Source organism: Leuciscus leuciscus, assembly GCF_965113295.1.
Source record: "Leuciscus leuciscus genome assembly, chromosome: 9".
Taxonomy (NCBI): Eukaryota; Metazoa; Chordata; class Actinopteri; order Cypriniformes; family Leuciscidae; genus Leuciscus; species Leuciscus leuciscus.
Window position 1 is genome coordinate 28,833,997 of NC_138733.1, and position 26,033 is coordinate 28,860,029.

At 36.8% G+C, this 26,033-nt stretch overlaps 1 protein-coding gene and 3 long non-coding RNA genes across 5 annotated transcripts in view; 3 read left to right on the forward strand and 1 right to left on the reverse strand.

Moving 5' to 3' along the window:
- The window catches only part of aplp1 (amyloid beta (A4) precursor-like protein 1), a 60,909-nt gene extending 56,833 nt beyond the window's left edge, over positions 1-4,076 (forward strand). Inside the window, exon 17 of one of the 2 annotated variants that reach the window (XM_082179128.1) lies at positions 1,036-4,076. In XM_082179128.1, coding sequence (XP_082035254.1) covers positions 1,036-1,137 — 102 coding nt within the window. In that variant the 3' untranslated portion in view covers positions 1,138-4,076. The remainder of the gene's footprint in view (positions 1-1,035) is intronic. The other variant, XM_082179129.1, reaches the window with a different exon arrangement.
- Positions 4,077-5,237: 1,161 nt separating this feature from the next.
- On the forward strand, positions 5,238-19,872 carry LOC309505685. Its single transcript, XR_014208538.1, has 6 exons — positions 5,238-5,319; positions 5,605-5,651; positions 11,492-11,586; positions 18,974-19,087; positions 19,235-19,339; positions 19,461-19,872. It is a non-coding gene; the product is annotated as an uncharacterized lncRNA (long non-coding RNA).
- On the reverse strand, positions 6,249-9,430 carry LOC309505691. The gene is made up of 4 exons (XR_014208545.1): positions 9,150-9,430; positions 8,256-8,603; positions 7,838-7,906; positions 6,249-7,576 (listed from the first exon to the last, which is right to left on the reverse strand). It is a non-coding gene; the product is annotated as an uncharacterized lncRNA (long non-coding RNA).
- Positions 13,059-14,176, forward strand: LOC309506691. Its single transcript, XR_014208899.1, has 3 exons — positions 13,059-13,115; positions 13,199-13,302; positions 13,531-14,176. It is a non-coding gene; the product is annotated as an uncharacterized lncRNA (long non-coding RNA).
- Positions 19,873-26,033: the final 6,161 nt, after the last annotated feature.

The following is a 26,033-nucleotide window of genomic DNA, read 5'->3' on the forward strand; positions in this document are numbered from 1 at the left end:
AAAACATGAAGCAGAATTTATTATTTAATCTGTACTAAAAAGTTACATATTCTGATAATTAATGTAGTTTTTATGTGAAATTTGTAAAAGATAAATACAGGCCTCTTGAATCATATATAATGTCAGAGACTTGATTAGGGTTTTTTTTTTTTTTTTTTTTTATTACATGACAATTTACCCAATAAATATTTCAATAGACATGAAATAATGTTTTTAGTTAAAATTATTTTGAGAAGAGATAGTGGGCTGTTTCTGCTTCAGTTCAGAGCAGAATTCTTATATATATATATATATATATATATATATATATATATATATATATATATATATATATATATATATGTATGTATATGTATATATATATATATATATATATATATATATATATATATATATATATATATGTATGTATGTATGTATGTATGTATGTATGTATGTATGTATGTATGTATATGTATGTATATATATAAAACTAAGTTGCATTTGTGTAATATGCAGCTGCAGTTATGAGATATAAAACTGCAATTATAAGAAATAGTCTCATTTGTGAGATATGGTCAATGTGAGATTTAAAGTCACAATCAGAAGATATAAAGAGATAAGTGAATTGTATTTAATATTTTTATTTGATATTTAAAGTATCAGTTTAGATGGTAGGTCATTATACACACATGGTAGATAATTATATTTTTTGTTAAATGATATAATGATGATAGATCATTGTTATACTCAAATATTTGACAGAATAAAGCATGTATGCAATTGATAATGATGCTGTTTGTGTATCTGTAGAAATATGCAGATTGCAACATATATGTTTCGATACACATATATAGTATGAATCTCTAATAATGTTACATTTTGCAATGTTTTTCCATATGGGAAGCTTGCTCAGATGTGCCTATCGTAATGATTTCATTTTTGCTCATGGCCAACTTGTTCAAATCTTTCTGTTCATTAATTCTTCCCATTTAAATTCACTTATGCTCCATTTTAAGCGATTCTTTCCCTATCTTGTCTCTGTCTCTTTCCCAGCAGGTCGACCCCATGCTGACCCCCGAGGAAAGACAGCTCAATAAGATGCAGAATCACGGCTATGAAAACCCCACTTACAAATTCTTCGAGCAAATGAACTGAGGAGGGTTCTGCAGTCTCAAGGCCATGCCCTCCCCTCTCGCCTCCCGTTTTTCGATTGGGGTTTCCACTGCAACCCCCTCTCCCTCGTACTCTATGTATGTCTATATGACCGATGTTCAAAATGTACAACAAACCCGGCACGTAAATAGGGAGTTTGTAGTAAAACGTTTGCATACTACTCTCTCATCAGGGAGAGAGAACACCAATAAGAGAATCCGCAGACCTCCGAGAGCTCCTTTATCCCCCGGTTTTTGCTTTCGTTCATGAGGGTGTGGCCGTGCCGAGCATGTTCGGCGGTTTTAAAATCTTGGAATAGTGTCACACATTCTTTCCGAATGAATTACGTGTTTCAAAGAAGCTAAACATGTTCGACATGAATGGTTTGTTTTGTCATTTCTATTTTCAAAGCAGAGTTTATTTCATGGTGAATCTGTGATATGAATGAAATAATATATTTTTGAGTTCACTACAGAAACCCGGGAGGGAAATCTGCTCCAGACATTTTGGCCCTCTAAGACAACTCTTAGAAAAATAAACTACTAGACTCATTCTGTTTTAATAAGACTTCAAAAGGAACGAGGTTTGTATTCACATATAACTAAACCATCAAACATTCTGATAGATTATTAGTCTCAATCCCACACCGTAAAGAACTGAATCAGTGTTTTAAATGTACCACGAACGTTCATCCAACAATACTACCCGAAAGCTTAGGATATTTTTCTGGTATTGCTTCTTTAAAAATCAATTCTAAGTAATCCGAAGTCCATACGCGTAAAGAAAAGCATGCAAAATTTGGTGTATGATGCTATAACGTACTTGTGTTGGTCCTGTTTCTTGCTTTTTGATAAAAATGAAAAAATCTGTGCAACAATGACGTGTACATAACTAAAGACGTGACTCGAATAGACGTTTCTATCATTAATTTGTATCGACGCAACGTGTGGACAAAAAGATGACCTTGTGCTGCTCACACAGAGAACGAAACATTTCCTAACATGGCTGAATGAAAACGGACTGTTGTATAAACCAGCACAAGAAAATGACACGGTATCTCCTGACTGAATGTATCTTCGGTAGACATAGGCTCCATTCACCGTTCCTCCTAACACACCACGGCGGTTAGAGCGTAGGTTAGTTAGCTTAGCTAATCGCTCCGTTTTCATACAGTAGTTGATTTAACCGTCAAGGGTTTGTGTTGCGTGGCTGAAACTAGTATGTCGTCACCTGTGAAAGGTGGTAAGCAACTTTCACTGATTCCAAAACTGGTTTAAGTTTCTACACGTGTCACTAAGGCCTGAAAATCTTTATATATATATATATATATATATATATATATATATATATATATATATATATATATATATATATATATATATATATATATTAGAGGGTTATAGAGTTGTCTGTTTATTGCATTTATGTTCTAGTACATGATAGAAATTTTAAATCAATCTTTTGGGTGTCCGTCGCTGTGACACAAATAACGTAAACACAACAATTTACTGTTAGCCTGTTGTAGAAAGGACATGTCTTAGTCTAAATCGTTTTAATTGTAGAACTTACAGGTTTTTGTGAAGAATACGGAATCATCATTTATATTACGTGACATATCAACAGAAGTGAAACCAAAATGTGGGCCCAGTGTGTTTGTTTTCCGTTTCTGCAGTCCAAAACTACACTTTTATATAAACCAAACCAAACTCCGTCCTGTCAAATCGTAGATCATATTTATTTTCTGAGTCAAGATGCACCAAACATGATGACATGATCGTTTGTATTTGATTGCATTGCCTTTTTTTGTCTTCCTTTGTCCTGGAACAGTCACATTTGAACATACTGAAACCAAACCACAAAAAAAAAAAAAGCGTGTTTAGCCTCAACAGTTCTGGAACATTTGATTGAACAGAAGCTTCAAGGCATACTACTCGTTTTTAAGGCACTATTAGAAACATAATGGTTCATAAATCTCTCCAGGTTAGACTGGCCTAATTCAACACATGGCATCAGATGCTCATGGCACTTAAAACGGATCGTGGACGGCCTGCTGTAGTCTTGATCGCTCTGAGGTGTATTTATGAATTGTGATCAGTTAACAGTGTGGTTTGATGCCCTAATTTAGGACTCTTAAATAAGATTTCGTACCAGCATCAGGCAGATTTAGGACAATGTATTCAGTAGGGATTGATTTTACGTTTATACGCGTCTTCTCTTGGCTGAGATGACTCATCCCTCTCTTATCCTGAACCAATAGAAATGTAAACGAAGTTACGGATGTTTTAACTGCTGCATTATTGCCTTTTTCAATGCTGTGTTTTGGATGTAATTATATGTATTTTTTATTTAAGTCAATATTAATTGGAGTTTGGGTCATTTGCTATATAGATTTGGACTGTAAACACTGAACGGGTCTGATCAACATCATGCTTTTAAACTAAACTAATTAACAGAGCACAACTGTATCCAGATTGACTCATTTGTGTCCATTCATCACTTCAAAATCTTCCCTTGTCTTGCTGAATTCATTACTGAAGGATCAATACAGTGAAGGTTAAGATGGAAACGCATTTAGCCTAGATCTAATGTGTTGAACATCCTATACAACCCAGTTTTATCTTTCAAATTACTAGCATGTATTAAAGATGCAGCTTAATAATGTAAAATAATTGGTTACTTTAAAAGTAAAGATGTAATTTGGTGAACTGGTGCTTTGAGGAACTTTACAGAATTTGTCATTAAGCTACTGAAACCAATGCAATGAAATAAGCTGATCTGGAATCATTCTGAATTTCACCAAAGACATGTTCTGGATATGATTGGAAGGCCAAATAATGTGTTGTATTTTTAATTGACATGTATTGTAAGAGCAAGCAACCTGTGAACTGATCTGACTTGTACTTGCATTAAAATGATAATAAAATTATAAATGACCCACACAATTTGACTGTGTTTTCACCTTTTTGAAAAAAATGTAATAAACCTGTGGCAGACTATATTATTTCACTGACAATCCAGATTATCCAAATAATATAATAGTGTTATTGTAAATATAACTTTTGTTTTAAATTTTTTATTTTTTTAAATTTTTTATTTTTTTTTCAGCACTTTTATGTCCATAATTAACAGAGGACATAAGACTTAATTTCAATACAATATGCAACAAATTAATGTTTTTTGTTTGTTTGTTTTTTAAGAATGTTCTTCTGAAGCTTAATCAAATGTAGAGAATGTGTGCATGTGGGTGGATTGATGACTCAGTGCCCTATTTTGAACAGGAAGTAGAGGTTTAGCTGGCTGCCAAGTATCTTATCTTATCTTTAGCTTGCTGCCATGTCAATAAATGAGTATAATTTAAGTGATAACAAAAATAGTTTTTGTTTACATCCCTTATCTGAGATCAGTTTACTACTTTTTTTGTTGAGGTCATTACTGAGGAAATTTTACCTGTTTTTGAAAGTGACAAAAAAAAAACTAAAAAAACTAAAACACAAAGCATGAGCTCTTGCACACTGTGGTAAATAGACAACCAACCACATTAGTTTGCAGGTATTGTTGGCAACAGAATGCACAATATTACCATGAACAGCAAAGTATGCTTTATTTTCCTTATAACATATCTGCACTATATCATGTTGCCCAAGCCATTTGTTGTGGTGTTCTTATCATAACTTAATAACCTATATAAAATGTAAAGCTAAATAAAATAAGCTAAAAAAAACAAAACAAAACAGTGTGCCAAAAATATGACCCTTTTTTTAAAACCCTTTGGATAAGAAAGTTGAGAGCTAAGGGAAGGAAAAGTATATATATATGGGCAAAAAACTATCTTTGAATTTTGTGTTATGGTTAATATCATACATAAAAAATAGACTGATTATCTCAGTTTGAGAACACCTTAGGTGATTGTGTTGAAAATAATCAATAACTTTAAGTGGCTTAGTGTACTCTTTTGACAAAATACTGTAGATTTTGATAAGTATTTAGCAAAATTGGAGGTTTGACATACTGTTAGATTGTAAGATATGCAGCCTTTGTCTGATGTTAACTGGTTGGACCAGTTTTTTCAGTCAGTGAGTTTGTATCTGCCAAGAGTTTAGAATGCTTGTTCAGAATGCTTTCCGAGGAGATGCGTATTTGATTTGGCTTAGTGAAGAGGAGATCACAAGTCTTTTGATTTAGCAGGTTGTATCTTTATATATATATATTTTTTTTATATAAATTACCAGATGTAATGCAGTGTTTTACATTTAAAATGTTTTTAATATCTTTTGGAAAATGTATATCTGAAACATGTCATTACTTCTAAGACAAGTTTTTTTCGTATTATGTATTACAATTTTGATAGCTTTTAATATTAATATAATTTAGTGTATTATTATTATTATTATCTTTTTATTAACAACAGATGGAGGAATAGTAAGATGACAATGAATTAATAAAAATAAATGTATTTTACTTTAATTGTAGATGTTACGACTCCATACCTGCCTGAACCATTGCTTTTTGGAAACAATGTAAGTGTTCAGTAAATCATTGAATGCCTTATTTATTTATTTGTTCTTTTTTAAGTGATCAATTGCTTTTAATGTAAGGACCTGGACCATAAGAAAACTAACAGGAATAAATTGCATCATTTGGTGAAATTATAAACTTTCACAAAATAAATGTTTGCATACTTATAAACTTTATTTGCATTTTATTTCAAAACCTTAATGTTCACATTTATGTTAAGCTTAGATGGACATGTGGTAATAATCATGCATATTGATATAGTTATGCCAAAAATTTTTTTAAAATGATAGACTGTTTTTATTTGTGTACCACTAGATAAGACATTATGCACTGTACAATTGTTGTGATTTCATGCTGACAAGTGCTAAAGTAATCACAACCAGTAACCAGTTAAACCAGTGTTTAAACAGTGCGTTTTTCACGCACAGATGACAACGTTGCCAAAACAATGAGATGGTCCTCACTGCAGAACACAAAATCCAGGGGGAGGAGTTGGATCCAGATCCAACTCCTCCCACTTTACATATACCTAAACCTACCCATCTCCACCCCCTGATCCCTAAACCCACCCCTAAACCTACCAATCTCCACCCCTTAGATCTGGATCCAACTCCACCCCCTGGATCTCGTGTACTGCAATGAGGTGCTACTGAAAACAATCCCTGTTCACACGGATCCTACAAAAAATGGAATACAGTGACTAAAAACACTGTATTCTGCTGCCAGGCCAGTAGGTGTCAGTGTAAAGAAAAACTACACGCCTATACGCATGTGCATGAGGTCACTGTTTTCACAAATTTGCATGGCATTGTTCGAAAACCTTTAATTTGCAACTCGTTTTGAATGGCCAAAACGCATAAAAAGTTTTCTGTATTTAGTTGAAAACGGTGTTGTGTAAACGGCCCCTAAAAGCATGTTGAGAAACCTGTTGATGACAGGCTTGTTGATGACAACGCTTAAACTACTGTAGGCAGCCATTATGTCAATTTAGTTACTTGTCTTTTTTTGTCTCTCTGTGAAGCCGCTTTAAGGTATGCAATTTAAAGTTTCAGGCCAATTTGTAATAGCTCTAATATAGGCGCCAAGCACAGGAAGTGCTCTTGTATCTGTTGTGAAGGCACCTGTATAATTTGGTTTTATTAACATTCTTTTGTCTCTTTCTATTTTAGTCCTGTCTAAACCGTATGGTAAAAAGTTTCTGTGGCCTATTGTAATCAATCCAGTGCTGTGAGGTAAGCCTAAGTAGATCATAGAGACCACTGGTGCCAATGGTTTCTATGATCTACTTAGTCTTACGATGCTTTTGACAAATGGAGCCCTGGGCTTCGTTTTTCAAAATCATTATGAGCAAAGTTAGTCGTACAGAGTTTTGGTGCCAATGGTTCTACTATCTACATAGGCGTACGTTGCTTTTGAGAAAAGCAGCCCTGGTCATTTTTCATTGCCACTATGCCCTGAGGCTAGCCTTTCTCAAGTAAGCATAGTGCCAGCTTTGGGTTAATAAACCTCTATTTGGCACTATGCTCCGATGGTATCTGTGAAATCTGTGGACAAGTAGTAAAAAACTGGTAAATATGCTTTTAACTTTTTATTAATTTGGCTATATGTGTCTTTTACTTTTTGTTTAGCTTCTATCAACAAACAAATATGGCCATATACCATTTTATAAATATTGTAAAGATTCTGGAGTTTAAGTGCAGTCCCATTTTTAGGATAGAAAATGATAATGTTTTATGAAAGCTATACAAAACTATACAGAAAGCTTTACAAAGCAACTTTATATCCATTCAGTTTCTTACAGCTGTTTTCCTTTGTCGAATTTGCTTACAAATGATGGAAAAGCAAATCATTGTAACCATAATAAAGATGAAAAGGTTTACAGTGACAAACACGTAATTCAAACCGGATTCCTCAGAGACTGGAACAGCTAGAAAATGAAGATGATAAACAAGTTATTTCATTAGTTCATTTAGGTTAGAACATAAATTGTAATTTTTTGTTTGGTTAAAGAAAAAGCCATGTTTGGAAATCCCTCATCAACATACAGAACAGTTTACAGTAATGTATATTCCTATGATTTTTCTATGAAAATAAAATTGTAGGCCTATATATTGGAAAACAGTTATATAAATAGCATACTTATTACTAATATTACTTCAGAATTATTATTTTGTACATGGTATCATACTTTTTGATGTGCTATTTGTTGTACTTGGTCTGATATCCTTATCTGACAGTTCAGGTAGCCTTTCTTGATCTAAAATATAAACAAACATGTATTAATATTACATCATATATTATACATTGCAAAGTGTAAACTCTGTCTGAGCATTCCCAGTTTAGTGCTTTCAATATGATATAGCTATTAAATTACATGTTGTAAATCTAATTACATATAATATTCTTTAGCATTTAACAGAGCCTACATCAAATCAATCCTGACAAGCTCCATACTTCCCATGTGTATATAAAGAGTGTGTCATATATTACAGTCAAGGACACAGTGTATGAATGAATACATCATTTATGTGCACACAAATATGTGAGGTTTTTTAAACTAATCACATTTACAATGCAAAATTACACCTGATGTATAATGAACTTACCCTTAAATTTAATTGAGATTCCTTTGCTTGGAATCCTTTGCAGCCTTTTGTTTACAATGCATGTTGCAGTACACAGCATCTCATCTGTATCATCTCTTGCTAGATCATTCAAAGTCATCAGGCTTTGAGTGTGGCTTGATTCAGTGATGCTGACACGATGTTGATACCTATTGGCATCGTTCATGTTTATCGTATTATTACTTTTATCCACAGTGAACCATTTAATTTTGCACCTTTCAAGAATTTCATTATCAAGTGTTATGACGCATTGAATTTTTGCTGAATCTCCCACAACATAATATTCCATTCCGGTGCTGAGTAAAATCTTAGCTTCAGCAGATCCAAGACCTTTGGAATGAGATGAAGAAGGTGTGACCATTTATATTATACAGTATATAAATGTATGGTATATTTATGATGGTAACACTTTACAATAAGGTTCATTAGTTAACATTAGTTAACTACATTAGTTATCATGAACTAATAATGAACTGCACTTATACAGCATTTATTAATCTTTGTTAAAGTTAATTTCGACATTTACTAATACTTAATTAAAATCTTGTTAACATTAGTTAATGTACTGTGAACTAACATGAACAAACAATTAGCAACTTTATATTTATTAACTAACATTAACAAAGATTAACAAATACAGTAACAAATGTATAGCAATACATTTGTTACTATACATTAGTTAATACATTACAATAAGGTTAATTTGTTAACATTATTTAAAGTGTTACCGTTATGATTTATAACATATGTCAAGCATGCAAAGAGAATAGTACTGTTTATTTTATCCTTGTAACAAATTAAGCTTTAATTATAAATAACTATTGGGAAATCTTTTTCTGCATCATATAATTGCATAATTTCATTATATTTTCTTACCTGGCAACAAGAAAAATATGAAAATTCCGACTGTCATTGTGCTGATCTGCCAGCCCTGTCTAGAATGCCCACTCATTTCCTGCTTTGTGTCAAGTATGAGGTATGAGAAACAGTCACAAAAAGATTGTGGGGTAATGGGTTTTTGTTTGTGTGTGTGTGGGACTTAAACTTGAATGCACACAAACTCATGGGGACTCGTGTCACTGTGGGGACCTAAATTGATGTCCCCATGGGTATACAAGCGTATACTGTAAATCAAACATAATTAGTTTTTTTTGTTTTGTTTTTTTTACGTTTTTTACATTTTTTTTTATGTAAAAATGCTGAGAGTTTTGTGTGATGGGTAGGTTTAGGGGTAGGAATATAGAATATAGAGAGTGCCCACAAAAAATAGCGAACCAGACTGTGTGTGTGTGTCTGTCTCTCTCTCTCTCTCTGTGTGTGTGTGTGTGTGTGTCTGTCTGTGAGCGAGTGAGTGTGTGTGTGTGTGTGTGGCCTGGTAAACCCTACATTATGGGGACAAAATGTCCCCACAAAGATGGCAATTTCCGAAATCCGAAGTCCTTGCGGTGATATTTTTTAGTCCCAAATGAGGAAAACACCTTATAAATCACACTAAGTGATGTTTTTTTTTTGTTTTTGTTTTTTGTAAAAAATGCAGAAAGTTTTCTGTGATGGGTAGTAGGTTTAGGGGTAGGGATAGGGGATAGTAGAAAATACAGTTTGTACAGTATAAAAATCATTATGTCTATGGAAAGTCCCCATAAAACATGAAAACACAATGTGTGTGTATGAGTATTATCAGTTTTAAATGTATTATAGAATGGATATGTCTTTGGTATTATTATTTTTTATTTCTTAATTCTTATGGAGTCTCTCAAAACTTTCTCTTATATTGATTTTGTAAATGATCACTTATTACAGAATGACCCGTGATTCATAGTTAGCCCCTTTTTAACTACAGTAATTGTATGAAGTCAGGCCTCCAATGGAGATGTGTGATAAACTCACTGTAAAAAAAATTGCTGCGATTATTTATCACAACTTAAAATCCAACATTGTTTCAACTTTAAAAAGTATGTGTTCATGCTTGACTTAAAATATTAAGTTTAGTTAACTTTAGTTAAGTTTAGTTAAGTTGGATATTTAAGTTATCTCAACAAATTTTAAGTTGTTATAACTAATCGCAGCCACATTTTTTATTTAAGGGTTATAGTTCACCCAAAAATGAAAAATCTGTCATCATTTACTCACCCTCATGTTTTCCCACAACTGTATGACTTTCTTTGTTCGGTGAAAGTTGTTTTGAAAAAGTTTTGTAATTATCTCTTCTTCATTGTGACATGTAACTGGCATGTCAAACAGCAACTCTGTCCCACCCTCAAGGGGCACCTTTGCTACATATATTATTACCACACACCCGTTTACAATTCTATGCAATTAATGTCCTTGTAGTTGTAAAACATAAAAAAAAAATTGTTAAATGTATATTTTATATGTATTTTTATGTTTCCTAGTTTCCCCACTATCATGACTTTTTTTCACATGAATCCCACGCATTTCTCATCAATATATTTCAATCTGTTAGTCAAAAAAGTCTGCAACACTTTACAATTAGCTTCATTAGTTAACATTAGTTAAAATGTATTTACTAACATGAACTAACAATGAACAATACATAAGTTACAGTATTTATAATATTTGTTAATATTGTTAATAAAAATACATCTGTTCATTGTTTGTTTATGTTAGTTCATAGTGCATTAAAGGGTTAGTTCACCCCCCCCCCCCCCCCCCCCCCCCCCCCAAAAAAAAAAAACAGACTTCAAAACAGAAACACCCATTCACTGCCATTATAAAGCTTGGAAGAGCCAGGACATTTTTTAATATAACTCCGATTGTTTTCGTCTGAAAGAAGAATGTCATATACACCTAGGATGACTTCAGGGTGAGTAAATCATGGGGTAGCCTAATTTTCATTTTTGGGTGAACTAACCCTTTAACTAATGTTAAATACAACCTTTGATTTTAATAACGTATTAAAATTAATATTGACTAAGATTAATAAATGCTGAAGTATTGTTCATTCTTGGTTCTTGTGAACTAAGGTAACTAATGTTAACTAATGAACCTTATTGTAAAGTGTTACAAAAAAGTCAAATACAAACATTATAGTTAAAATAAAAAATAAAACATCATATTTCCTCAATGTAAAGTGTAACTTGCACTCTCAATGAAATAGTTAGGAATCATGAGTTATATAAAAGGCCTAACATGGCTGTCTTTTTACAATTCCCTGTTTATATGTTAGTATTCTGTAATACCTTATCTATGTTTTTAAGGTATGAGAACCGCATTTCGATTTTTCAAAGAAAGAAACACGTTCTTCAGCTGCTGGTGTTCCTGTGTATATTCCCTCTTATAGATGTAGACAGAGGTAAGGATCTTTTTCTTGTCTTTTCAGTGAAATTGTGTATTTTGTTTTTCATAGATGAGATAAAGGACAGTGAAGAGTACAAAAAATTAATTAATTCAAACACTGTTTTTCCTTAATACAATTAACTACAAGCAGTTAGAAGCAACAGTACACTGTTAGACTTTTCTGTAATTTCTACAGTTATTTACTTTAAATCCCCCAGTATTATACTGCTATTTCTCTTTACAGTAAATAACTGTGATTCCAATTGCATCATGGGAATTTTCTGTGACGTCTAACACCACATACAGAGACTTACTGTATTTTTTAAATTTGCTGTATACTACTGTATTTGACGTAACTGCCTCTCTGGCTGGCACCATTCCACCGTGCTTTTTATTTCCTAATTTTTGCCTTACACCACGTGTCTACAACGCTATAATAGCCAGAGGCTGTCTATATTGGACACATTGAAGCGACCGGACCTTTAAATGCAAACCTGTTTATCCCTTGTAAGAACTAGTGCGAGCGCTTGGACTCGTATCGGACTACGTCTGAAATATAACGGCCGCGGCGCATCACTACACTGTCTGGGATTTGTCGTGTCGCGTCAGACAGACATCCAGTGAAGGTAATGGGGTCTGTCTTTTGTTGGATCGCGACGTTCGTGTCTGGCCCGGGGAAGAGACGGAATTCACTTCACCGAGAGAGAGAGATCAGCAAGCAAGGTAAAAAAAAAAAAAAAAAAATGTTGACAGGATTGTGCCCAGTTTAACGTATGTTATAACGTTAACGTTAGCCTAACGTTACTCGTCGTCAACATGGCGGTAACGAACTTTACCATGGTAAACTGAGCTAACGTTTCATTTTACACACTTTGTTAGATTATTGAATTGTCGAGTTAAAATATGCCAACGAGCAACGCGTTTACATTAACAATAAATGTGAATAAACTAATGTGAAATTCTGTTTATATCTTAATGTTGGCCTACTGATGAGAACCTTTATAGTTTTAGCATTAGTTTGCAAACTATACCATATTATAGTTTTTTTATTTTTTATGGAATTTAATATTTACTTCCATTTTTGTGTTTAAAGGCAACTGCAACAAAGCGCCAATTCGCGCCAGTGACTTAGCAAGATTCCAGAGGTAGGCCAGCCCATTTGTGATATATTTTGAAAAGTTTGCTGAAATGATTAGCATACACTATGTGAAAATTGCTTTTGAGCCACTGGTGCAGACTAGGTAGCTAACAATATCTTATAAAATCTCTATAAAATTGGCTAACTTTATATCAAATAAGTGACCTTTGCATTATGTCTAACTTTATTACACAGCAAATGAACCAATCAGAAGATGGACCATTGTCTTTGTTCAGTCTCACCAGATTAAATGTATCCAGGTAAGCACTGCAGTAAAACTCTCACTAAGACCAAATCTAGCATTCTAAACTTAAGTTTATATTTTTGCATTATTTTTATATTTTATTAGCAGCGACTCTACCATTGCAGTTCCACCTGACTAGGAAGGTCCTAATATCAGCGCACAGGTGGGTTAACTACTGTAGGAAGGAGAACGATCATCACACAGTGATTTCTTGCATGTATCTTACTGTGTATTTGTCTCAAACAGGTACTCCTTCACTGCAGACAAGCTGAAATGGGCTAAAATCATCTATTTCAGTTGTTCAACTTCTTTCTATGCATCTCAGCATTTTTGGACAGAATTTAGGATTTGTAAGTATTAAAATTTAATCTGGCATAATTTAATTTAGTTCTTGTGTATGCTATTTATTGACAAAAGCTGTTTACAAATATATATTCTTAAGTTTTTGTGAAAATAATAATAAAAATTAACAAAAAAGGAGGTTAAAAATAATGTGACACTAATATTCTCTCTCTCTCTCTCTCTCTCTCTCTCTCTCTCTCTCTCTCTCTCTCTCTCTCTCTCTCTCTCTCATATAGTGTTGGAACCGGGATCTCCTCTGAAGGACTGAGTACATTTGTGTTTGTGGGCACGCATGCAGACCAGGGAACACTCTGATGTTGTCAATCAAGTTCTGAACAGGAACCAATCTTTGGAGAAGTTCATTTATTCACAAAGGTGGACAAAAACATTGTGTTGGCTTTTTAAAGATTATTTTGATGATGACTTTTACTCCTATGCTGTAGAAAAGATGGAGTAGACAGTCAGACATTGATAATAATAATAAATGTTTCTTGAGCATCAAAGAGACTTCTTTCAAAAACATTACGCCACTTAAATACTTCTTTTGGCCACCAGTGTACATGAATCCAACACATTTTTGGAAATAAGTGAAATTATTTTTAAGGTGGGGTTATGTGTCTTGTATTGTGAAAAGAACTGTGTTTTGTCCTGTTTTGGACATTTCCTTTTTGAATGCTTAAAAATGTATTTATATTCTGCAGTTTTATGAATGTAATGGTTGATATTTCATTATAATACTTGTATAAGCTAAACAACCAATGACTCTACATTCATTTAGTCAAATGCTAATGTTTTGTTTATGATTTTATGTATGTTTTCAAAAATGTTTGCAGTGAAGGACAGCACATAATGTGTTAATTTAACACGTTTACACATCTTTGTGCTAACCTCTCTGACATATTTACTTTGTTAAAACCATTAACACAATGAATGAGTTAAAATTAACACAAAAAATGTTGTCTCTAAACTTACCCATTAATGTGTAAAAATTTCACACATCATTTCCAGCATTGGCATGTTTATTTTGTGATATATATGAAATGTTTTAAATAAAAAAATGGTATTTTGTGATAACTTTGTCTAATTGGTTTGTATGAAAGTAGTACTTATGTAGGATAAAAATAAAATTAATCATATATCAAAATTATCAAATCTAATTTATATTTAGTACAAATAAAAATAATTACAGTAGTGTACTGATTAGCTTAGTTTTTACAGTAATGCACTGTACTGATTAGCTTCGTTTTTACAGTAATGCACTGTATTACACAAAACTGAAATACGGTTTGGTACTGTAACTCTTAATTACAGTAACTTACTGGCAACAGTGTTGCCAGTAAGTTACTGTAAAAAACCCTTGAAAAGTCTAACAGTGTAGTTATCAGTCAAATTAATTTTTACTTTGTTTATATAGTTTTTCTTTTTTACCCAACAAACATAAGTTTGAAAAACACAAGGCACATGCATTTTTAGTTCTTGCGTAGGCTACTCAATTTATGGCAAATTTTTGTGAAGGAAGACAAGCATGTGAAGTTTATCTGGTTTCAAACTGACGCAAAACACTGTCTGAAGGTTTCCTGAAGAACTGAAAAGCTCTTAAACCTATTGTTGCACCGGCGCCAATAAAGTCATGCAGATAGCAGATTTGAATAAAAAAATCAAGTGCAAATACAAATACAAAAATAAGATGAGTAAACAAAACGGGGTTCTTAATTTTAATAATCACCCTTTATTAAATATATGAACACAGAAATCCCCTGTTAACAGGTTAATGTCACGTTTCCCATTCCATGACTAGTAGGCCTAAAGTAATAGCCGCGTCGCGTCTGACAACTCGAGGTATCGCACACCGGACGCGCACTTTCTCAGTTTATGGCCAGCAATATTTTTATGTTTAAGGACATTATGGAATTAAGATCATGTCTGTACTATGTTATGATTATTCTGTAAAATTAAATACAATAGTTGCTCTGTGATCTGAACACTTTACCTCAGAGCATCCGTTAACTGAATGAATTGAGAATATCACCTGAAAATCCGATAATAACATCAGCAATTTTCATTCAAGCAGCTGATTTCTGTAAATGAATGTAAAATTAAATGTATATTGCAGCACAGGGTGAAATCATTTACGATGATTTGAGACAAATATAATGTAAATTTAATATAAAACGATGTAAATGACGCTCTGTGTCGCGGCAGATTTTAACAAGGTCCTGAGCTGTTGCTGTACACTCATACAGCATGTGTTTGAATTTTAAAGACGTGGCGCTGCGCTTCTCGTCCGGTGTGCGACCACCTTTAAGGTGCTGTTTACTTTGAAGCCGAAGAACTCTGTTCTTAATACTGGCGAGCTTACTTTTTTCGGTTGTGGACAGAGTTTCACTCTAGCTGCGCGGGCGTGGGCGAGTGCTGTGTCGTCTTCTTATTTGATAGGTGTACGCATGTGCAATACAGACACCTGAGAGGTCAACGAAGTACTGGCGCTGTAGTATTTACGTGTCATGTTATCATAAGAGTCCTATTCATTTTAAACATTGTGGTTATCGCCAATACCGGTATATTGTTACACTCTAAATTAACACGATGTCGATATTTCATGCTTTGAATATCACGATTATCGTCAACACCGGTATATTGCGACACCCCTAGTCCCTGGTGTTTTTGTCTGTCTTTAGAAGTTGCTAGGCAGGAGTTTTTCACCCTATATATATATATAAAAAAAAGCGTTATAATGGTGACCGAACAGCACTTCAGGAAGTGTGTTCATCCTTGGTCTATTTTCCTTAGGGGTGGAGATACACACCAACTGTGTGTTGTTTGTTTGGGAGTGCAGCATGCTCAGTCAGCTCTCGAGGGAGCTGAATGTGAGCATTGTGAGGGGCTACTGTTGAGAACGCTGCGTTCCCGCCAGGCACTCTTTGGCCTCATTTACACTGCAGGTCTTGATGCCCAATTCTGATTTGTTGCCTATATCCGATTTTTTTGACTGTCTGTTTACACGTTCTTTCAAATGTGACCCATTTACGATTCATGCATTTACACTTGCCATACTTTCTGAAACATCGCACATGCTTAAAAAGTTAAATTCTCTTGCACAGATGGACGAACGTGAAATATGCTCGATGCTAGCGTTTCGACGCAGCGCAAGTTCCCTTGAAAAGGAAACTCAAGTTCCCTTTCGAGGGAACTCGCACTGTGTCGATACGACACTTTGGGGGAATGCACCCAGCGTCTGAAGCATGAATTAAACTAGTCCAATCCTGATTGGCGTTGTGTCATTACGTTACATGTTACGGCATACATGGAAGCTACAAAGGGACGCCAGCACACAACAGAGTTAGCTTTTTGCTCTTCAGCAAGCGCTCTGTGTACAACTGTCTGTCCTATTTGTTGTTGTTTGTCCTGTGGAAACTTGAATTGTACCATAAGCACAGCTGAAAGTGCATGTCTTCCTGCCCACATTAAACTTGGAGAGGTGACACACGTGACCGGTGTATGATACTGTTTGGGTGCGAGGCATGCACAGTCAGCTCTTTAGGGTGCTGACTGTGTTCATTGAGAAATATCTTGAAGCGTACAGCAAAAGTAAAATATGTGCGCTTTTGAGTGTTTCAGCCTCACACCTATTGACTTTCATCTTGAGGGAAGAAAGCCGATATGTATTATTAGCTTGTATCTCGCATTGTCGATGCAATGTGTAGATTATGAGACCGGTATACATGTATAAATATTATCTGGCTTTGAGGAGTTATATATTTTTATTCAGCCTACAATTCATACCATGTTTCACTTATCTGTTTATTATGGCTGCATTTAATTCTGATTAATTAAAATGGTGGAATATTATCTGACTTTGAGCTAAATATTTTAATTCAGCCTATACCATTCAGACCATGTTTCACGTGTCTGTTTATTATGGCTGCATTTAATTCTGAGGAATTCAAATGGTGGAATATCTGACTTTGAGCTAAATATTTTGGCCTACCATTCAGACCAGGTTTTACTTGTCTGGTTATTATGGCTGCATTTAATTCTGAGGAATTAAAAGAGATGAAATAATCATCTGACTAAGCTGGGAGCAGAGCATGCATGGGCAGTTCTCGAGGGGGCTACCTTCTCCTTGTCCGCGAAAGCGGACGAGAACTTACATGCCTGGGAGGGGAGGCGCAGATTACCCTGCCAGGAGGTAGCAGTCTTGGGACACAGCTGCATCGCCACAGACCGCTCCACCAGGGGGATCTCCACGTAACCCTTAGCTGCTCCTCTATCGAAGGTAGTGAGGGAGGAAAAGGCACCAGAAGGGTTTCGGGCAGAAAAAGGTGCCGTCCATGCTCTGGTAACCTCATCATGCACTTCCGGAAAGAAAGGCACTGGGGTGGGGCGCTGAGAACCAGCACGGGCCGCCCCGAGCAACCGGGCAACGCTGGCCGAATCGAAGGAGGCAGCACAGCCGAATCATCATCCCCAGAGGACATTAGCTCACCCTCCGATGCAATGACCGACATCTGATCATACGGTGGAGCTCCAAAAGAAATGACTGGGACCGCCACGGACGGCCCAGCTCGCTCTCTTGGAGGCTCTGCGGAGGAGGTTGACTCGGCGGGTTACCTCTCACTGTGATCCTCATGTCACCAAGGCTATTAACCGAAGTAGGCCTCTTCTGCTTGGCAGAAGAAGCACTAGATCGGGGAATAAGCGAAGGGGCTCCACCTCTTTCGAGGTATCGGAGTTTCGACCGTTACGCTGCGATGGTCATGTTCCGCAATGGGAACATGAGTCATCCATGAGCGCCATTTCAGCGTGCCTATAGCCCAAGCACGTGATACAGCGATCATGACCGTCAGCTGGAGTCACATTGGCCACATCCAGAAACACACGATCTGAATGACATCTTGAAAAAGACGCAGGGTCAGATTGTGTTAGCTCTTTTAGAAGTGCTCTCTGTGGTGCTGAAACACACAGGGAGATGGCCACGGCTACACACGGGGAAATAGTGCAATCCTGTGTGAGCACTCACTCTTTTTGGTCACGCCCACCGAACTGACAAAGCTTGAAAACAGACGCGGAGAGATTGCGACCACCACTGTTCGTGCCGTCACACCAACACCAATTGAAGAGGCTTCTTGTAGAGACTCGTAGAACACCAGAAATCTTAGCAGGAGACAGGAACAGCTTGCACCGTCTGGCTCCGAAGCGAAAGACAAGGATGCAATGCACCTTCCGCTCATTATATGCTGTGCCACGATGCACAGCAGCTGGTGCAATTATCGCATGCCAGTGTGCTATGGCTCATTTAGTTACACTCGAAGTAGATAGGCTCTCGAACGAGATCCCCTTTCGTCAGTAATTGCGTATGTCATAGTGAACTGACGAAGGGGAACCCTTGTTCCCTGCCTGGGAGTGACTTGCTTCATCGCAAAAGCTAACTCTGTTGTGTGCTGGCATCCCGTTGTAGCTTCCGTGTATGCCGTCACATGTTACGTCATGACACAACACCAATCAGGATTGGAATAGTTTCATTCATGCTTCAGACACCTTACGCTGGGGGCATTCCCCCAAAGTGTCATATCAACGCAGTATCTCGTTCCCTTCTCAGGGAACAAGGGTTACAGTCGTAAACCGAGACGTTTTTCATAACCTGATTAATAATTTTTAAAAAATGTATGAACTCTGCAGTGTTTGAGATGGAATGCATTGACCATTCAGGAGCAGTCTGTCAAACCTTTGAAGCCTGTGAATTCATTTACCTGAAAAAATATCTGACGTTTGAAATGGACTGTGACGTAAAAGGTAAAGATACATTCATACTCATTTATTGTAGTTCTGTCTCCTTGTTCATTTAATTTTACATTTATTTATTTAGCAGATTTTTTTTTTTTTTTTTTGCAAAGTAACTAAAGTATAGCCTGTGTATTATTCTTGTTTAACCTGGAACAGAAAAAAAGATTGAATGTGCTGGCACAGACACGGGCTTGGAAATTAATATTACTGTCAAGTTAAATAAGAGACACAATTCCAAAATTGAGAGATGTCTCGTAAAGGGTGAGTGTAATGCATAAAGAGTAATGTTTTCAATAGCCATAAGAAGCTTTCTTTAATAAAAAAAAAATTTACTCACTGAAACATATTGTAATAACATTATGTATGTTTTTCTTTTCTTTAGATATAAACAACGGTAATAAAGATCTACATTCAACCCAAGAAAGTATGAAGCATACTGTCACATCTGTTTTGGTTTGGTTCACGTTCATGTTTTCATGTCTCTTGTTTTGTATTTAAGCTGCGTTTAACTCCACTTTTAGACATACACTTGCAAACTTCCCAAAGCACTTCCCCAGTGGTGTAATCTAAGTATATAATAATACTTCTGGTGTCAGCAAAAGTATTTGTATTCAAATGTATTCAATTTAATCTTTTGATAAATGTCTTTTATTTATGTTATTAAATAATAATTTTTTATGCATTATTATTCTTTTACATGTTACATTTTCTACTGTATAGTCTGATATGTTTGATTATTTACAAATGCAAGATCTTTGGGGTCTCTTCTGTGCTGTAAGATGGATGTATTTTCCATCAGAATTGATTATGTGATGTACCTTTGTATCAAAATTGGTCTTTTGCCATTTCTGCAGACATGAGATAATGCAAGATCTGCAATATTCTCTCAAAGGTGTCAAAACAACACCTAATATATCTATTTTCATCTATCTTTGACATTTGACCAGTCACTTCTCCGATCTAGCCGTTACACTAACTATGACATAATGGCAAAAAGTCTGTTTGACCATATCTTATTAGACCAAATCATAGGTTTTTTAAGAGGGTGTAAGTTTCCTGCATAAATATTCATTGCTCTTATTTTGCTCTTCATTTCTTCTTCTCTCTGCATCTTATTATGCTTCATCGCTTCTACCTCTCCTTTCATTCTGCAAATATCTTACTTGTTTTGTCCTTATTTCTCTATACTCTGATCTTCCCAATCTTCATCTCTTAGATACAATACTCTGATTTTTATTAAACTATTATTTAATTGATTAATTTGTTTGTCTCTATCATTTTTACATAATACATTTTTTTATTCCTTATTCAAATTTGATCTTTGACCTAATCATTGCTTGTCTACATGGATCTCATTGCATCAGTTTTGGAGATTCTACCGAGATCGCTGATAGTCACAGATTTGGTGATGCACTGTAAGATTTAACACAGAGAGGTGAGTATCTCTTCTGTTTTTCTGGGTCCAATGTTGTTGGATTGTTCGAGTCTTTGCGGCTATACAACTGGGTCAGGTTTTTTTATAATTTGGCTGCAGACAAAGAAATAACTAGGTCCGTTCTTTCTGTCTGAAAGTGGGAATATTGTGAAAATGATATTCTTGAATATGGCAAAACTAATATTCTGCGGAATTATATTCCTATCCTATAGATGAATATCAGATGATGTCACCAACGTCTCCTCACTGACGTCACTCACTTCTAAAACTTGTCAGTAGCAGCGGACAGAGGCTGGAAGTACGCATCAGGTATCGCGTAGGGATCACACCTGTAACAAAATAGCTCAAAGGGGAAATATTAATACTAACTCATAATTATCAATTATGATTAGTTATTCATATTTGGGTCAGTTAATTGGATTAACTTGAGGTATAGCTAAATTAATATTACAATCACTTAATCAGTTCCAACGAACTCTTTTGATTTTTCATTTATTCTAAGAAAAGCGTATCTTTCATGGCCACCGAAAGATAATTATCTCTTAGCATGTAGCGCTTAGAGCATGTAACAAGATCAAGATCGTAGAAGGGACTTTGTTGCAAGCAGAGAATCAGAACCAAATACATGTTGTGCACAAGTTTTATTAACTAAATCACAAACATAACTAAACTAAACAAACATACATACATACATACATACATACATACATGCATAGGTAAAATGGTGAGTGATATGGAACCAGAAGCAGGAAATGGAACTATGGAAAATATTTATTTAAAGGACAAGTTCGGTATTTTACACTTAAAGCCCTGTTTACAGATCGTTTCTGATGAAATAGAACGGTTAAGATTGAAATTTGGACACATGCTGCTGTCCCGAGAATTTTCGGTTTCTGTGGTAGCACTGGAACAATCCTTCCTAAAATGCATTAAACTTTCGTTTACAAAGACGTGAAACTCACCGAGTGGTCAGGGGTGTTCACTGATATGCTCACACAAAAATCGCTGCAAAAGATGCTTTCCAACTGGTTTTATCGTAGATTTTGTCCAACTCCATTGACTTGTATTGGATGTGCTGTGACTCGAGGTACGGTATTACTCCGCCGCTGGGCTGGAGTGTCTATTATTCAAGCTCTCAACGGAAGAATGTACGGGTGTGAGGCGTTTGGAAAAATAGGTCCACAGTTTTACAACGAATGGTAAAACACCTGTTTTTAAAACACCAGCCCGGCATCCCGAACATAGGCCAAGAGTTGATGGTTTCCCATTCAGTGATGGTAAGGTTGCAGTTTTCTGGATTGAAGAAAATAGCAGTCTGACTCCCTTTGAGAGCGTGAAAGGATGGCAGGCGGGGCTGGGGCCCTTGGGCCCCAGTGGGGGTTAGGGCTGCTTGATTATGGAAAAAATCATAATCACGATTATTTTGGTCAGTACTGAAATCATGATTATGTAACACGATTATTTCACATGACTTTGGGAACGTGTTGCATTTATTAAAAAGCAATTCTTAATTCTTAAACAATTCTTAAATTTAAATTTGAACATTTATTGTACTTTTTGAACTATTAAAATAAATAATATAACAGATAATACTTCAACAAGTATTTTAATTTTCCCGCAGGTCTAAGACTTATAATGTGGGAAATTCCCCCACAAACATTGATTCACTTTAGCAAGTAGATTGAGGAGTAGCCTAAATTAATCCACACAGATTATAAAATCTAATTTATAATCAAATCAGTACTCGGTAGGTACTCAAGATGGCGGCAGTCAACTGGAAAAAGAGCGGATGACGTAAGAGGTCATGTGACTGATATTCATGCATTAAGTCAGATTGAGAAGTAATAAATATTAAGAGAGAGCTCTCTGTGTTGGAAGTGACTTTGAACTGTTGTATAAGAACAGCTTTTAGGGCATTGTCTGCCCACTGAGTCAATCCATTTAGGTGGATGCTCATTTTTCTAAAGACTCAACAATCCACGATAACAAGAGAATAGCCTTGCATTGCAAATTGTTAAATTGAGATCCAGCAGACGATACAATTTTAGATTGTTTGAATTTTAAATTTGTCTAAACCCAGTAAGCAGACATTTAAATTGTGCAAATTTTTAGGATTTGTTGTTTAAAATATGAATTTCTTTATCTGAGTATTCTATCTAGTGGATGAAGTGGATCTCTGTTGGTGCAAGGTTCTAAAACATATAAAATGCTAAATAACTTTTCAAGTTTCCTACATAACTCTATGAAGGTAAAAGAGTAGCAAAACTCAAGAGCACGTAGATATTAATTTGAGAACTTGTACGTGAACATTTACTCACAGCTCCAATGTGAAAACCTGTCAAATAAAAATCTGAAGTTGAATATTGAAATTCGCAGACAATAGTCACAAACCTGTATTCTGAATTTGATGCTGCAGACAAGTACCGGTAGTCACAAATGTGTAAAATGCCATAGGCCTTTATCTCATTTCCTGGTTTCGGAACGTTCGAAATCGCCAAGCAGTGTACTCGCACTTGGTTACTTAGTTACCTTTAGATGAAAAGTAGGTCAGTAAACTTAAATAAAATCGCGATATAGACCAGTGTCTGTAAATATTAAACCGCATAAAGACCATTTAAATAGGAATCATGCATGTTCTGCGTGTCTCTGTGAATGAATGTTTCATTTACCACACACACACTGAGGCAGGCATGACGCTCGCAATGTTTTCAGCCTATATGAGGACATTAATGCACTTCATCAACACACCCGCTCTGAGAGTCACTTCAGCAGCATTTTAGCTTAATTTGAGAAAAACTATCGTCATATCATAAAACACAGAGAGACTCAAAGGTCTACACAGCAACCTGTCAAAATAAAAGTTTGGTTTAACCTTTGAAGAAAGTTTTACTTAAATCATTACATTTTAAATAATTGGTTATAACAATTTAATTAAACCATTAAAATGGAATCAAGAAAACAAAACAAAAAATTAACTTTTGGGAGATGCGAGAGCGAAGTAGTCCAGTGATAAATTAACAGGCAGCCATGGTGAACGCAATAACCGGAAGACGCAGTACACTGCTTCAGCAATTTTTCGCGTCTACTTCCGGCGTTCTATTGTGATGCGATAAAGGCCTATTCACAGAAATACAATGACAGACACAGACTTGTAATATTTGCATTTAATCTTACATTCACATTCGCAGTACAACCTCGAATAGGCACTTGCAACTTCTCAAATCTGTCACTGCAATTTCAAATTTCACACCTTAACTTTTGGTATGGAGCGAATTATGTGCCATAATTAAACAAACAAATCCAGCATTTTGCAAACAAACTCGATCTGCTTTGCAAAGGAAAACTCGACTCACAAACAAACAGAAAGTAATGTGCAAGTATAGTTTGAGTGAAAATGCACTGGAGTAACAAATATGTATTGTGTTTTACAAATATAAATAAATGAGCCAAGATAATACTTCACAAATAAATACAAACCATCCAACAAATTGCATGTAACCTTTGAACAAATACCAAATCTAGTGCATACAAATGCATATCTGTCTGTTATGATTGTGTGACACTTGGCTTTTTATGAGATCTCTCGGCTTGATTTTCTCACAAATGTGTCCAGGCAGATCTCTTCTAAAACAGTAGATGACGCTAAACTAGGGGATTAATTTAGCGCTAGTCTCCCGGGAGAAGCACTGATTTAAAACTTGTCTTTGCCTACAGCTGAGGAAAATGACCAGTGAACGGGTGTGTTTCTGTCTTAATTTATCTATAATTAACCTTTTTGAGGTTTTCTTTTGCAAAATGTACAAAACAGAAAACGCATATGACCCGGGAGGGGGCTGCATATGGAGAATCACTGGGGTGTCCAGCCGCAGGTGGAATATTTCAACCCCAGGGGTGGCAAGGTGGCTTGCCAAGGGAAAGACACATGCTCAGAGAGGCTTAGGATGGAAATACACATGTGGGGGTTGCCCAGAGGGAGAACCATGCACATGGAGGCAACTGGCCAACGCGAAAGCTGCCGTGGCATAACTCTGACATTGACATCAACAGCGCTGGAGGAACCTCAGGGCTTATTAGGCTCACCTGAGGAGAATATTACACGTATCCCGTCCGTGGAGAGGAATGGCGAGCAAGCGAAGACACCTGAGCAGAATCTAGTACCGGCTGGTTGAAGCGAGTACATGAGTAGAACTGGCTCCACTCGGAGATTGTAGAATCTCGCGAATGTGTTGGGTGTCGCCCAGCAGGCAGCTCTGCAGATGTCTGTTAGTGAGGCGCCATGCCCTAGAGCCCAAGAGGAGGACACACTCCGGGTGGAGTGGGCCATCACACCAAGGGGGCATGGTCGACCTTGCTGCTAGTATGCCAAAGCAATGGAGTCCACTATCCAGTGAGACAACCGTTGCTTGGAGAGAGCCTTTCCCTTCAGCTTCCCACCATAACAGACAAAGAGCTGGTCTGAGGTCCTGAAACACTGCATTCTGTCTACGTAAGCACGGAGGGCGCGTACTGGACAGAGCAGTGCCAAGGCTGGGTCTGCCTCCTCCAAGGGCAGCGCTTGCAGGTTCATCACCTGGTCTCGAAAGGGAGTGGTGGGAACCTTGGGCACGTATCCAGGCCGGAGTCTCAGGATCATGTGAGAGTAGGCCGGCCCGAATTCCAGGCACGCTTCGTCAACGGAAAATGCCTGCAGGCCCCCTACCCTCTTGATGGAGGCCAATGCAACCAGGAGCGCTGTCTTCATTGACAGGAACTTAAGCTCCACTGATGGCAGAGGCTCAAAGGTAGCACTCTGCAGGGCAGTTAGAACCACTGAGAGGACCCAAGAGGGTACAAGAGGAGGGCGAGGAGGATTCAGTCTCCTCGCTCCTCTCAGGAACCTGATGATCAGGTTATGCCTCCCCACGGACTTACCTTCAACTTCGTGGAGGTTCCAAAGATCGGGACGAGGGTGCCATAGGCTGCCCCGTCCCTGAGAAAGGAGGTCCTTCCTCAGAGGGATTGGCCAGGGAGGTGCTGTTGCGAGGAGTACTAATTCGGGGAACCAGGTTCAAGAAGGCTCACTGGGGGAAACACATACTTGCGGAGGCCCCGCGGCCAGCTGTGCGCCAGTGCGTCCGTGCCGAGCATGCCTTCGGTCAGGGAGTAGAACAGGGCGCAATGGGACGAGTCGTGGGAGGCAAACAGGTCTACCTGTGCGTCCCCGAACTGATCCCAAATCAGCTGGACCGTCTGGGGATGGAGTCTCCATTCTCCAGGGAGAGGCTGAAGCCGTGAGAGCTCGTCGGCTGCACAGTTCAGGTCTCCCGTGATATAAATGGCTCGAAGCAACCTCAGATGCTTCTGACTGCATAGGAGGAGGTGGCGGGCAAGTTATGACATACGGCGGGAGCACAGAACACCTTATCGGTTGCTGTACGCTACTGTCGCGATATTGTCTGATCGGACTAGTACGTGCTGACCCTTGAGCAGCGCATGGTAGCGGTGCAGGGTGAGACGTACTGCCAGCAACTCGAATGGGAG